The following is a 14162-nucleotide window of genomic DNA, read 5'->3' as shown; positions in this document are numbered from 1 at the left end:
ACGGAGCCTACGCTAAGTCCAGTGTGTGCCACCCACAGACCAGAGCATAGGGGCAAGGAGAGATTTTTAAATGTAAATAAAATATAATTCATGCATAACCCTAAAAAAAAATGAAAGAGAGAGAGAGAGTCTGGAATCTGTGGACTTTAAGGCCACACCACGTTGCATGAACTATCAACCAAAGAAATATCCAAGTGAAGTTTAACTTCAAAGATAAACATTTCAATGAGATTACAGGCAAAAAAGAAAGTTATCCTCAAGACAGACTAGCCCCAGGCTAGAGTAATTTTCATAACAACTTTCAATGCCACAAGGCATCGGAATAATAGCAGAATTCAAAGGTAAAAAATAAAAAAATAACAATTGAATCAAGAATTCAATATCCGGCCAAGATGTTATTTATTGTCAAAGGCACCATAAATGCATTCTCAAACATATAACACCTCAGAAAATATAGCACTCCTGAGCCCTACTTGAGGAAAAACTTTCTGATAATGAAATTCAGCTAAATAAGAGATGTGTCAAAATAAAGGATTCGGAAATGGTGACATCCTTCAAAGAAAGAAAGAAGGAAAAAAGACTGATCATGAGCACTGGATCCATTTGAACATATACTGTATAACTAACACTTACCGAACTTTAGAAATTGTAATCAAAGAAATCATTCATCAGTATAAGTAATGCTAACACAACCCCAATGTCTCAATGACTTAATTTAAGAAAAATGTACTTTTAACTCATGCCACTGTTTAATGAGGGGGTGGGCAGGGTCTCTCCTTCATGCAATGCTGCAGGGTCTCGGGCATCTCTCTTTGTGTGGCTCTGTCATTTTTAATAGAGTCGTGGGATCACCCGGGAACCATCCGGCCTGCAGGCAGAGGAAAGAGAGAAAGAGTAGACCAGGCACCTTCTTTAACTGCCTCGACTGAAAATGTCGTTTTACTTTTACTTGCATCCATTGATGAGAAATATTAGATGGCTCCACCTAGATATAAACAGGCTGAGTTTCCAGGAGGAGACAATATTTTGGTGAGTGGTCTCAGAATATAATGTTAATGTAAAACATAACAATAGAAAAAATAATATAATTATTAAAACTGGGAAGTGATGATGAGGATGAGTGGGAAGAGATGTATATTTTGTTTTTCATAGTAGATAGGAAGTTAAAAACTTTCTAAAGTTTATAAATTAAGAAATAACCATTTTTAAATATTAACATATAATATTTAATATTATAAATATAGACACTGGAAGAAAACATGTAGAACAACAATAAGGACAAAAGACCATACAGCAAAAGATAGAAAACTAAAAAAGGAAAAACACAAATAAAATAAGATAACATAAAGTAATATAATTTATATCACTTAAGGTAATAAAAGTGAATGGGATAAGCTAACCTATTAAAAATAAGGAAGGCTGGCCAGTGTGGCTCAGTGGTTGAGAGTTGACCCAAGTGCTCACTGGTTCAATTCCCGGTCAGGGCATATGCCTGGGTTTAATCCCCAATAGAGGGTGTGCAGAAGGCAGAGAAAGAGAAAGATGCTTCTATCTCTCTATCCCTTTTTCTTATTCTCTCTAAAAATCAATAAAAGGATATTTTAAAAAAAAAAAAAAGCAAGGAATCGCCCTAACCGGTTTGGCTCAGTGGATAGAAGGTCCCAGGTTCGATTCTGGTCAAGGGCATGTAACTTGGTTGCGGGCACATCCCCAGTAGGGGGTGTGCAAGAGGCAGCTGATCGATGTTTCTCTCTCATCAATGTTTCTGGCTCTCTATCCCTCTCCCTTCCTCTCTGTAAAAAATCAATAAAATACATTTTAAAAAAATAAAAAAGCAAGGAATTATTAGATAAGAATCAAAACATGATATTTGACAATAGTATATATATTACAAATATAGAACTATATCCCAGATATGTTAGTAAGTGGGAAAAGCAGGAAGTGGAACAATTCGTATAGTTTGATCCTGTTGTATTTAATATAATATACATGATGTATAATATGCACATATTATTTGTATATAACATATACACAGACAACATTTGGAAACATCCACAAGAAATAGCTGTGCTATTTCTGGGGATTGTAATGAAGGGTTAGAAGAGGACAAGTGTACTTTCACTTTTTAACTCTATCTTCCTGTATCTTAAATTTTTTGAAATAAGTATGAAGTTTCTATTACAAAAATTTTAACAAAGGTAACTGAAGTGTAATTCAGAGTGCTATTAGAGAACGGAAAGATGCAAGCACAGGAGGGGCCGGGAGGCCATGGAAGGCTGACAGGGTGGTCTTTGAGCTGAGTCTCCAAGAAGGAAGGTGCCCAGCCCGTGACCTCCAGGTGCACTGACACCGTGTGAAAGGGGCGTGGCATGTTGAATACACCTTAGGAGCAGCCCAAGTACAACGTGCATGGTGGAAGGGCTGGGAGGTAAGACTGGAAGGAACCACGGAGTTATAATCTTTCATTAGAAAATGAGATTTCCTCAAAATATTTGAAGCAGAGGAGTGACTTGACTGGGCTAGCATTTTGCACAGATTACAATGGTGTCCATTCGGCGAATGAGTTAAAGACCGCAGTCCAGATAAACATGGTGGTGGCCTAAGATGGTGGAAATATAGATGAAGAGAAGATGGATTCACATTCAAGAGATATTTAGGCAGAACTTGATAATTAATGGGATGTCATGATGGGGTGACAAAGAAGGAAAAGAGAGTCAAGTCAACAGGACTTCCAAATAAGGTACTTCAGGGGCAAAGTAGGGGGATATGGGGATATGGAGGATATCTGTAATACTGTCAACAGTAAAAATCATAGTAAGATAAAATATAGAAATTAGAAGTAAATTTGTGGATGAGGAGAGGGAAATGTAAGCTCAGTTTGGGTACTACTGGGTCTGCAGTATGGAACATTCAGGTAGAGGGGAGCAGGTATAAGACTCTGGAAAAGGTGGGGATGTGAAATATGGAAATAAAAATCACTAGTTTGTAAGCAATAGCAGAGGACAATGCAGAGGATTATAAGAAGGGACTGAGTGATGGTATAAATACCTCCCATGAGTCAGGGTTTTCTACAAGGTTCAAAGACATAAACAGAGAAACGTTTGCTCTTATTCCTGGAGTTCACTTGCCAATCTAATTGCTTACCAAGAATGGAGTCGGAGATTCCAGGTAGCAAAGAGGACACAGTAAGGTTAGCACGAGGGGGGTGGGATCCTCCCGACAGGCTTCGGTCCTGAAGGAACCTGAGTTATTTTTTGTCTGTTGGGAATTGAGACTGGACTTCTCTCAGGGGCTTTGAGGCCATCTCTTTAGGAAGAGAGATGGCCATTTGGCCTTACTCCCCAAAACTGAGCCTGAACTCTTCCTCAGGATAACCAGGTGGCAGTCCAGGCTGTCTAATAACATCAAGAAGGAGCTAACATTCAGAAACCTGCCCCACCCCCAGGCAAAAAATAATTCAGCCTTCCTTTCCAAACAAATAGCTGAAAGCCAACCACATATTTAGAATTTAAACATGCTGGTACCTAAATTCAAATGCTACATCTTAATCAGTTGCATCAGACTGATTTGTAGCTAAGACTCAGAGGTTTCACCTACTTTAGTGGACAGTCTGGTGACCAAGAAAGTCTTATTGCAAAGTGGCGCTTCCCTTGTTGTGGGGAGCAGTGAGGAGGGAAAAGACCAAGGAAGGCCCCAGGCAAAAGGAATTGACTGGGGAACCCCATAACAAGGCAGAGGCCCAAACAATTTAAATAGAGATGGAGTTTTAAATCTTTATTAAGTTGTTTAATTTTTTCCTGTGCGTTCATATATTTGTAATATCAGTAAAAACACTCAATTGTTCTTGGATAGTAGCTACATTATTTACTACTGTTAAGTGGCTTAGTATTTGCCTTGAGAAAGAGAATTTTAATCTCTTTGAACTTAAAAAATTATCATCACTTGTGTGTTCAGTGATAGAAATAACCGAATGTGTTGACTATTCAGACTATGTCTCTTTCACTGTTGTTTGGTAACTTTAAAGTGGTAACACTGTTGATATTGCCATGGAACTTTATATTCTATCTCAGTTGTTACAACTTCACATCATAGCATGAGGAGAAGCTGCGAATTTCTAGTGTCTAGCCAGAAGCACATATCCTCTGACTACAGCAAACCGTATACTTTTATTTTCTCTCAAATAAAATTCTCTTTGTCTAGAGTCCTTTCTCTCTTTTTTTTTTAATAGCACTCATGTAAAATGTCTGGCACTTATTAGGCCCTCGAATATATATTTTCCTGTCTGTATTATATTTTACCATCACTATTTTATGGGGAAACAATCAGAAATACCTGCACTGTGGAGTCAATCCAGCTTTTCACAGGCAAACAGAGAACTGAGGCAAATTATTCAAACGTTTTGATGCAATAAACCAGACGATTGCGGTTTAAACTAACTGCTTCACCTTACTTATTCACTTTAGTTAGGCAATCTAAATTTCTGTTTCAAATGAACAGCTTTTATTTTTTCAAACAGTTTCCTTTCTTTTCTTTGTGAATTCTAATCTTGAGTTCCCATTTCACTTCCATTTACCATGCACTCCGAGGAACTTAGACTTGAATGCTGTTTCCACAGTAACAAGCCTCCGGATGATCATGGCCCTGGGAATTGAGTTCTCAAGTGTGTACACAAGCCCTTGACTCTCAGTACCCAGCACAGACCATCGGCTCCAAATTTTGCCCGTGGGGATCAAGGACAGTCCCTGCCTGCTCACCCTGCCTGGCAAACACTGCCGGGGAGCCAGAAGTCCATGGTTCCTCAGCAGGGTTTGTGTGAACTGAGGAACCCATCTCTGCCTTGCACAAGAAGGAGAGTAAACCATCTCAAGTACAACGTCCCATATCTATTGCAGCTTCTGCAACCTTGCGGAGCTGAAAGTCAGTTGTTGGTTAAAAGGAGCTTCTGTTTCTCAGAGCTACCAGGTGGACTGATTTTTTCTAATCTCTTGAGTTTTCCAGGTGGATACATAAAGCATGCTTAAACGCATAGTGTTTTTCTCATCACTGCATTTCCGAATCCTACTTAATCCTTCAGGGTTCAGCTCATCTTATTTTCTGTATTAAATTATGTTGTTATTGGGAACACCTTTAGACTATAGAAAAGTACAAAAATACAAGTAATAGTATAACAAACAATTGTATACTATTAGATAGTTTTTTTATATATTTTTTTTAATTTATTTCAGAGAGGAAGGGAGAGGGAGAGAGAGATGGAAACATCCAATTGATGTTTTCTTCTCTCTCTCCCTCCCTCTTCTCCTTCCTCTCTCTCTAAAAATCAATAAAAATATATGGTCAGCTGAGGATAATAAAAAAAGATGTTATACCATGATCAAGTGGGATTTATTACAGAGTTGCAAAGATGGTTCAACATCTGCAAATCAATGTTATATACCACATTAACAAAATTAAGGATAAAAATCATATGTCATATCAATAAATGTAGAAAAAGCATTTGACAAAATTCAACATCTATTTATGAAAAACTCAGCAAAGAGGGATTAAGAGGGAACATACCTCAGCATAATAAAGGTCATATATGACAAGTCCACAGCTAAAATTATACCCAGTGTATGAAGTTCATGAGGTCCCAAGGCCTGGCTGGTGATCAGACCCCATCAGGTTCCCCACCTCCCCGCCTCCCCACCTCCCTGCCTCCTCCTTCCCTCACCACCCACAGGCCACCACACGGTTCCCCACCTCCCTGCCTTTCCGCCTCCCCTCTCCTCCTCCTTCCCTCACTTCCCCACCTTCCCCCCTCCTCCTTCCTGCATCCGCTGCCATCCACCCCCAGTTCCCTGTCCCAGCCCAGGCCCAGCCTGGATCAGGGGGTAGGGGCCTGCCGGCCTGGGGGAGGGGCCAATCACCACCAAGGCAGGTGGGCAGCAGGCCGATTGGGGCCTGCCAGGTGGGGCAAGGACGGGGGGGGGGGGGGGGGGGGGGGGGGGCGGGGGGGAGAAAACCGGGAGGTTGGCCGCCGGCCCAAGGAGGAACCCAGCCCCCCAGGAAAGGGACCGTGTCTGCTGCCACCCACCCCTGGCTCCCTATCCCAACCCCAGGCCCAGCCACAATTGGGGTCCACCGGTGGGGGGAGGGGGGGACCAGGAAGTTGGCCCGTAGGCCCCATCAGCGATTGGGGCCTGCGGGCTGGGGGCAGCTCTGTGTTGAGCATCTGCCCCCTGGTGGTCAGTTGTTACAGTCATTCTGGTCATTCCGTCATAAAGGTCGCTTAGGCTTTTATAAATACAGATGATGAAAAGCTGAGAAAGCTCTTCTAAGATCAGGAACAAAGTTAGGATGCTCACTCTCACTACCTTTATTCAACGTGATAATGGAAGTCCTAGCCAGATCAATTAGGCAAGAAAAAAATAAAGGCGTCTAAATTGGATAAAAAGTAAAACTGTCACTCTTTGCAGATTACATGATATTATATATAGAAAACCCTAAAGACTCTATCAAAAAAACTTAAAATTAATAAATTAATTCAATAATATTGTAGGTTACAAAATCAATACAAAAAAACCTGTTGCATTTTTATACACTAATAATGAACTGTAAGAAAGTGAAATTAAGAAAAAATTCCATTTATAATTTCATTTAAAAAAATAAAATAACAAGGAATAAATTTAACCAAAGAGGTGACCGACATAGATGCTGAAAACTACAAGACAGTAAGTAAAGACATTTAAGAAGATGCACACAAAAAATGGAAAGATATGTTGTGCTCATGTGTTGGGAAAATTAGCATTGTTAAAATTTTCATACTACCTAAAGCAATCAACAGATTCAATGCCATCTTATCAAATTTCCAATGTCATTTTTCACAGAAATAGGATAAAAAATCCAAAAAGTGATAAGGAGCCACAAAGGACACTGGATAGCCAAAGCAATGTTGATAAAGAAGAACAATCAGGGAGGTATCACACTCCCTAATTTCATATTCTTTTACAAAGCTATAGTAATTAAAACAGCATGGTTTTGGCATAAAAACAGACACATAGCTCAATGGAAAAGAATGGAGAGTCAGGAAATAAAACCACAGATAATTTATGGCAAAGGAGCCAAGAATATACAATGGGGAAAGGACAGTCTCTTCAATAAATAGTCTTGGGAAAACTGGACAGCCACATACAAAAACATGAATTGGGACCATTATCTTACACCATATGCAAAAGTTAACTGAAAAATGGATTAAAGACTAGAACATAAGACCTGAAAGCATAAAACTCTTAGAAGAAAACATGTGGTAAACTCCTTGACATAGGCCTTGGCAATTATATTTTTAATTTGACACCAAAAGTTAAAGCAAAACAAAAGTAAAAATAAACAAGTGGGACTACATCAAACTAAAAATACTCTACATAGCAAAGCAAGCAACTGACAAAATGAAAAAGACAACTTACTGAATGGGAGAAAATATTTGCAAATTATATATCTGATAAGAGGTTAATATCCAAGATTCAAAGAACTCATACAACTCAGTAACAAACAAACAAAAAATCCAATTTAAAAATGGGCAGAAGATATAAATAGGCATTTTTCTAAAGATGGCCAACAGATACATGAAAAGATGATCAACATTATTAATCATAAGGGAAATGCAAATCAAAATAACAATGGGATATAACCTAACACATGTTAGAACGGCTATTATAAAAAAAGACAAGAAATAACAAGTGTTGGTGAAGATGTGGAGAAAAGGGAACCCTTGAGCACTCTTGGTAGGAAAGTAAATTGGGGTAGCCACTATGGAAAACAGTATGGAGATTCATCAAAATTTTAAAAATAGAACCAGCATATGATCCAGCAATTCCACCTCTGGGTATTTATCTGAAGAAAATGAAAAAACTAAATTGGAAAGGTATATGTACCCCATGTTCATTGCAGCATTGCTTACCACTGCGAAGATATGGAAACAACCTAAGAGTCCATTGATGGATAACTGTATAAAGAATTTGTGATATCTATATCTATCTATATCTACATCTATATCTATATCTACATCTATAATAATAAAAGCATAATATGCTAATTAGACCGGACAGCCGGACAACCTTCCGGACGAAGCTTGGCCTGTGAGGGCTGAGGCAAGCTGTGGCGGCTGCGAAGGCAGAGCCCCTTGCACAAATTTCATGCATGGGGCCTCTAGTCTATATATAATGAAACAATATTCAGCCACAAAAATATGAATGAAATCTTGCCATGTGCTTCAATGTGGATGGACCTCAAAAGGCATTCATTATGCTAGGTGAAATAAGTCTAGACAGACAAAGACAAATATTAAATGATCTCTCTTTTATGTGAACTATAAAAAATAAAGCTCATTGATACAGGCAGAAGCAGGGGGTAGAGGATGGAAGAAAGATGAAGGGGGTAAAAATAAAATCTTATCAAATATTTACATACTAGAGGCCCAATGCATGAAATTCGTGCAAGAGTAGGCCTTCCTTTCCCTAGCTGCTGGCACTGGCTTCCCTGTGGCACCAGGGACTCTGGCTTCCCTCACAGCCCCGGCTTCGTCTGGAAGGACATCCGGTCTAATTAGCATATTACGCTTTTATTATTATAGATTAAATGCATAAAGGTTTGGTTTCCCCATCTTATGTGATATCTCAAATAATTATGATGCATTTTAAAAACAATAATTTATGGTTTGAGTGTATGAATGGCACCCATGACTTAAATTAAGGCTATATTATTAATTGTATAACTTGTTTGTATTTTAGGAATTTTTAAATGTTTAGTTATCTTTTTCCAAAACAACTTAAAAATTAAGAGTGTTTGCCCAAACAACTGAATAAGAATTGTTTACGTTAGGCCAAATCATCAGGACCACTGGTTTCGTTACCAGAGTTTGTAAATGTGTTTTCGCACCTCATTCTTTGCCTTGCATTGGCATACAATCACAGCTAGTATGTAGAGAAACTGCCAAGTCTGGTCATATGGGACTTACACAGCATCGTCCTGCCTGGGACTGTGTGTGAACACAAATCAAAGCTGTCCTTCAGCGTGGATTGCGGAAATACACTTGGCCCCATACTCCATTCTGTAATCTGGAATTGAAATCAAGCTAACTAAACAAACATACATTTTAGTGAAATTCTTTATGAATTGTTCATGCATATGCCTTATTGATTGTAACTAGACAAACTGCATTATTATTATTAACTAGACAGTGTGCCATCTTTTTAACTGACACCATTTACAACTTCACATAAAATATCCCTATAATGTGATCTCCATTAAAAATGCAACAAAGCACCATGAGTGTAAATTTATCAAAGTCACAGAAATTGTTCTGGTCAGTCGTCAGTCAGGACCTGAATATCCTGAACCAAACATTTAACTATAATTTGAATTTCTTTTTTCCCTCCAGACACTGCAAATGGATGTCAACAAGCTGAACATAACCTTGCTCCGAATATTCCGCCAGGGAGTGGCGGCCGCGTTAGGACTCTTACCCCAGCAAGTGCACATCAATCGCCTCATTGTAAGATGCCTCCATTTCACGTTCCCAGACACAGGCTTTGATCTTTCTTGAAGGTCTCAATAATAAAGAACAATAATTTAAAACACCCATGCTACAGTTCTATGGCCCCTGAGCCAAATCTAGCATGCCAATGGTTTTAGTAAAGAAAGTTTTATTGCAAATAAGCCACAGTCATTTGTTTACATATTGACTATGGCTACTTTTCTGTTACAGTGACAGAGCTGAGTCATTCTAACAGATTGTTGGGCTAAATCAAAGGTTAAGATACTGGCTCTCTGGCCCTTTACAGGAAAAGTGTATCAACCCCTCATAGTTCAAGGCTAGTACCCTGGTAGGTATGAATAGAGGGGCCCAACATACTAGTCTCACCAACCTGGCGTTACACCCAAAACATTCTTCCTAAAAAGTTAAACCTTCTGCATCAGTTAAAGCATTGTCTCCATGAGGCATCTATGAGAACTCCTTCAAGGATAGCAGTAGGATGAAGGATACTGAATGCATAGAGGATTTGGGTTAAAAATAAAGGAAAACCAATCCTTGAGGACAGCACTCCAAATGGAATGCAAGAATAGATGGTTCTGAAAAGCCTAGAGAAAACTTGGATAGGTATGTGGGGTGGGAATGAGGCAAACCCAAAGGGTTTTATGAATAGAGCCCACTTTAGACCCATCTATCAATCAATCACCCACATCCATCCTTCCCCCCTTTTCTCAGTGTTTGGGAACCTTGATGTCATCCAACCACTTGTTCCCATCTGCACCTGAGGGCGGGCCTGAGCAGAGGCAGAGAAGGCAAATTCAAAGCGGATGACTTTCTTTTGGTAAAAAGCTAGTTACCTAAGGCTCCTGTGAAAAGGGACTTTGGAATCATCTTACAGTTTTACAATTGTTCTTAATTTCCACTGCAGTGGGAACTCAAGCCAGGACCGCCCAGTCCCCTTGCTTTAAATTCTGATTCTCCTGCTGGAGCTCAGCTTTCTACGGAATCAACATCCTCATTTCCAGCTATGGAGAAGAATTTGATTTTTACGTTGCTTTAGGGATTTTGTTTCTTTTCATTGTTACGTGTGTGTGGAGGAGTGAGTTGTTTCATTCCCCATAATGACTTTATTCTCTAAGTCAACTATTTTCTGGGATCAAATAAGCTTAAAAACCAAAGTTTTTTTTAGCTCAGTACCATAGAAGAGGAAATACAGTATTTCCTAGTGCCCTGAAAGAGGGAAATGGGTTTTATATCCAAAGTATCTTATTTAAATGAGAAGATGTAGAGATGTAGGTACTATAGATGTCTTAGCTCTTTGCAGGGGTAAAAGGGATTTGCCACACCCAGGCAGGAACACGAACATCCCCGGAGAATGTTAGTGGAATTAATCACACCTGTTTCTAGGAGCAGTTTTTATAATGGGTAGAGTTATGATGATACCCCAGGCAGCAGAGCATGGTGATGAAGAGCATGTACTTTGGAGACTTAACCGTACCCCATTTCCAGCTTGGCCATCTCCCAGTTGTATGACTGTAGGCAACCTACTTAAGTGTCTTCAATTGCAAAATGGAGAGAACTATAACACCGTTGTCCTGGAGGGGTTTTAAGCATTAAATGAGATAACAGATTTAAGGTACATAAGAGTGTGTCAGGCAAAACACCAAGTGCTCTATTCTCGCTACTGTTGTTATTAGGTCACAAACTATTTAAATTATTATAGACACATTTGACATCAGTATTATGCCATACTTAGTCATTGTCTGTTGTTCCCTGCAAACACGGAAATGTGTTTTGTTTTCTGGATTGCTAGTAGTATTTTATACCTGGCTGAACTTCTGGTAAATGGCATTAAAAGAAAATTTTCTAACATGAGAGAACTCCATGTCAAAAAGAAAAGACTAGCAATAATTCCTTCCATAAGTACGTGATATATGTAACTTTTGATAGATTTCCGTGGTGTGTTTATTTTGATAGATTTATAAATAGAACCAGCATTAAATCTGATAGATTTCGGTGGTGTGTTTATTTTGTATGTGTCCCGTCTGCCATTTATGGTAGAAAAAAAAACAAACCCTTCTCTCTGCATTTCAGCTAATGGGGTAATACTAATAGGAAAGTATCCTGCATTTCTTCCCAAGGGATAGACCTAAAAAGTGTGACGTTTGAGGTGAAGAACAGAATCAGGGAAGCAACTTCAAAGCTCATGCAGCATCACCTTCCTTAGTGATTCCAGCCTTCCAGTAACACAAGTTACAAGGAAAAAAATGGAGTGGCAATGTCTAATAACTGTACTATTGCATTAGGTTTTATTTAATTCATTTGATTCTATAATGCTTCTTTAAACACAATTACTCAGGGAACATCTGAACAGTATATTTCAAAACAAACAAAATAGAGAGACTCATAAATAGAGAGCAGTCTGACAGCTCTGGGGATGGGCATAGGGAGGCAGGGGGCATGGAGGGATTGAGCAACAAAGGCAAAACAGAAAGAACTCATGGACATGGACAATGGTGTGGTGAGTGTAGCAGGGAGGAAGATGGGTGGAGGTGGAGGTGGAGGTGGAAGAGGGCTTAGAGGGCATAAATAGTGGTGGGGGGGATATTTTAATTATAATATGGAATGGAAAAATAAACCAGCAACCAATGAAATATAAAATTACAAATCTTGAAGTGTCAATTACTTGAAAGAAGGCCATTTGAAGACTTTGGGCTCTGGGCTGGTATTCTTAAGTATACCAGAGAATAACTAATAAATGTAATCTCCAAGATGCCTTTTAAGATTCTAGGGTTCCAATTTTCTGTGGTGGTTCTAGAGGAAGGTAAAAATACTTCCCAAAGTTGTTTGAAAATGTCTATTAACATGTACAAATAATCTGCTTTTACTAGGGAAAGAAGAACAGTGTGGAACTCTTCGTGTCTCCCATAAACCGAAAAGGAGGCATTTCTGACGCCCTGCCATCTGAGGAAGTGCTGCGTTCACTTAATACCAATGTTTTGCATCAAAGTTTATCCCAATTTGGAATCACAGGAGTTTCCCCTGAGGTATGTTGTTGCATGGAAGATTTCATCTAAAAATCTGCAGTCAGACCCTAGCTGGTTTGGCTCAGTGGATAGAGCGTCAGCCTGCAGACTGAAGGGTCCCAGGTTTGATTATGGTCAAGGGCACATGCCCAAGTTGCAGGCTCGAACCCCAGTAGGGGGTGTGCAGGAGGCAGCGGATCAATGATTCTCTCTATCATTGATGTTTCTATCTCTCCCTCTTCCTTCCTCTTTAAAATCAATTAAAATATGTTTAATAAATAAAAATATATTTTAAAAATCTAGACATCTTGATTCTTAGTCTAATCTCACTTTTCAGTAAAGTTTATTGCCTCTCATTTCAGCAAATATTGCAGGTGTGGTATAAAAAGCTCTGGTATAAGCTCTGGCTGGTATGGCTCAGTTGGTTGAGCCACTCATGCACCAAAAGTTCACCCCTTCAATTCCTGGTCATGACACAAGCCCAGGTTGCAGGCTCAATTTTTAGTAGGGGGTAAGCAGGAGGCAGCCAATCTATGTTTCTCTCTCTCTCCCTCTCCCTTCTTCTCTCTCTAAAATAAAAACCAATAAAAACACATTTTTTTTAAAAAAGGCTTTGGTACAAGATTGAAACCCAAAAACCACTTAAGATATGTGTGTGACCCTGGGCATGTGATTTAATTTCTGTGAGATTAAGTCTTTGTATGGTGCCAGCCTCCTTGAGGCTCAGTTTCTTCATATCCAAAATGGGTATAGAAAAAAAAATGGGTATAGTCCTTATTTTATCGACTTGGAATGTGAATTAATTTTTAAAACATTTGTGGAAATCCTCCTATACAGGAGGCACTGAACAAATATTTGAATGCAGGATTGATTGGCAGAATGAAAATGTATGTCATCATTGAATTGGTCTTTCAGCAATTTGTGTCACCCTGATCCCTGCCCTACACACACACACACACACACACACATACACACACACACACACACACACACACACACACACACACACTGTGTTTTCTCTCTTGGCACCAGAGTAATCTTTCTAAAATAAATCTGGTCATGCCCTCCTAATGTCATGTTTCTCTTTGGCCTCCTAAATATTACAGAATCAAGCATGCATTTCTCAGTATGGTCTATGATCCTTTGAGTGCTAGGCTTTATAACTGTTTAACAACACCCTCCTAGTTTTTGCTTCGGCAATTCCAAACTTCATAGGTACCGTGACACCTCCATACTTTCTCTTCCCTCCATGCTTTTGCATGTGTTGATCCTTCTACGCACCCTTCGTGTTTCAAGATCAGTCTACTACAAAGCAAAGCCTTCCCTAGATGTGAATGCTCATTGATGTGTGTTCTCCTTGAGCTTAATATAAAAACCCCTTATCCTCTCTTGGTCTTCAAGTCCATCTCTACACTGCAGGTTCCTCAAGAGACATGCCATGTCACTTTATCTGTGTCCTTGGTGCCTCCTTCAGTGCGTGGTATTCAATGGGCACAGCGGCAGCCAAACACTATGCTGCTGGTATCCAACTTAAGAAGATAAATGAATAAACAAACAAATAAAATATGATGATTGCTTTCAATAGGATTGTTTTCTAATAAGGCAGATAAGATACAAGCAGATATGGA

At 39.3% G+C, this 14162-nt stretch overlaps 1 protein-coding gene across 2 annotated transcripts in view; it reads left to right on the top strand.

The window, feature by feature from the left end:
* PTPRR (protein tyrosine phosphatase receptor type R) overlaps positions 1 to 14162 on the top strand; it is a 238971-nt gene that overhangs the window by 121305 nt on the left and 103504 nt on the right. For both annotated transcript variants that reach the window (XM_079775288.1, XM_079775287.1), the window contains exons 3-4: positions 9416 to 9529; positions 12400 to 12555. In XM_079775288.1, coding sequence (XP_079631414.1) covers positions 9416 to 9529; positions 12400 to 12555 — 270 coding nt within the window. The remainder of the gene's footprint in view (positions 1 to 9415; positions 9530 to 12399; positions 12556 to 14162) is intronic.

Source organism: Cnephaeus nilssonii, assembly GCF_951640355.1.
Source record: "Cnephaeus nilssonii genome assembly, chromosome: 6".
Taxonomy (NCBI): domain Eukaryota; kingdom Metazoa; phylum Chordata; class Mammalia; order Chiroptera; family Vespertilionidae; genus Cnephaeus; species Cnephaeus nilssonii.
The sequence above is the reverse complement of the archived record's forward strand: the minus strand, read 5'-3'. Positions and strand labels throughout refer to the sequence as shown.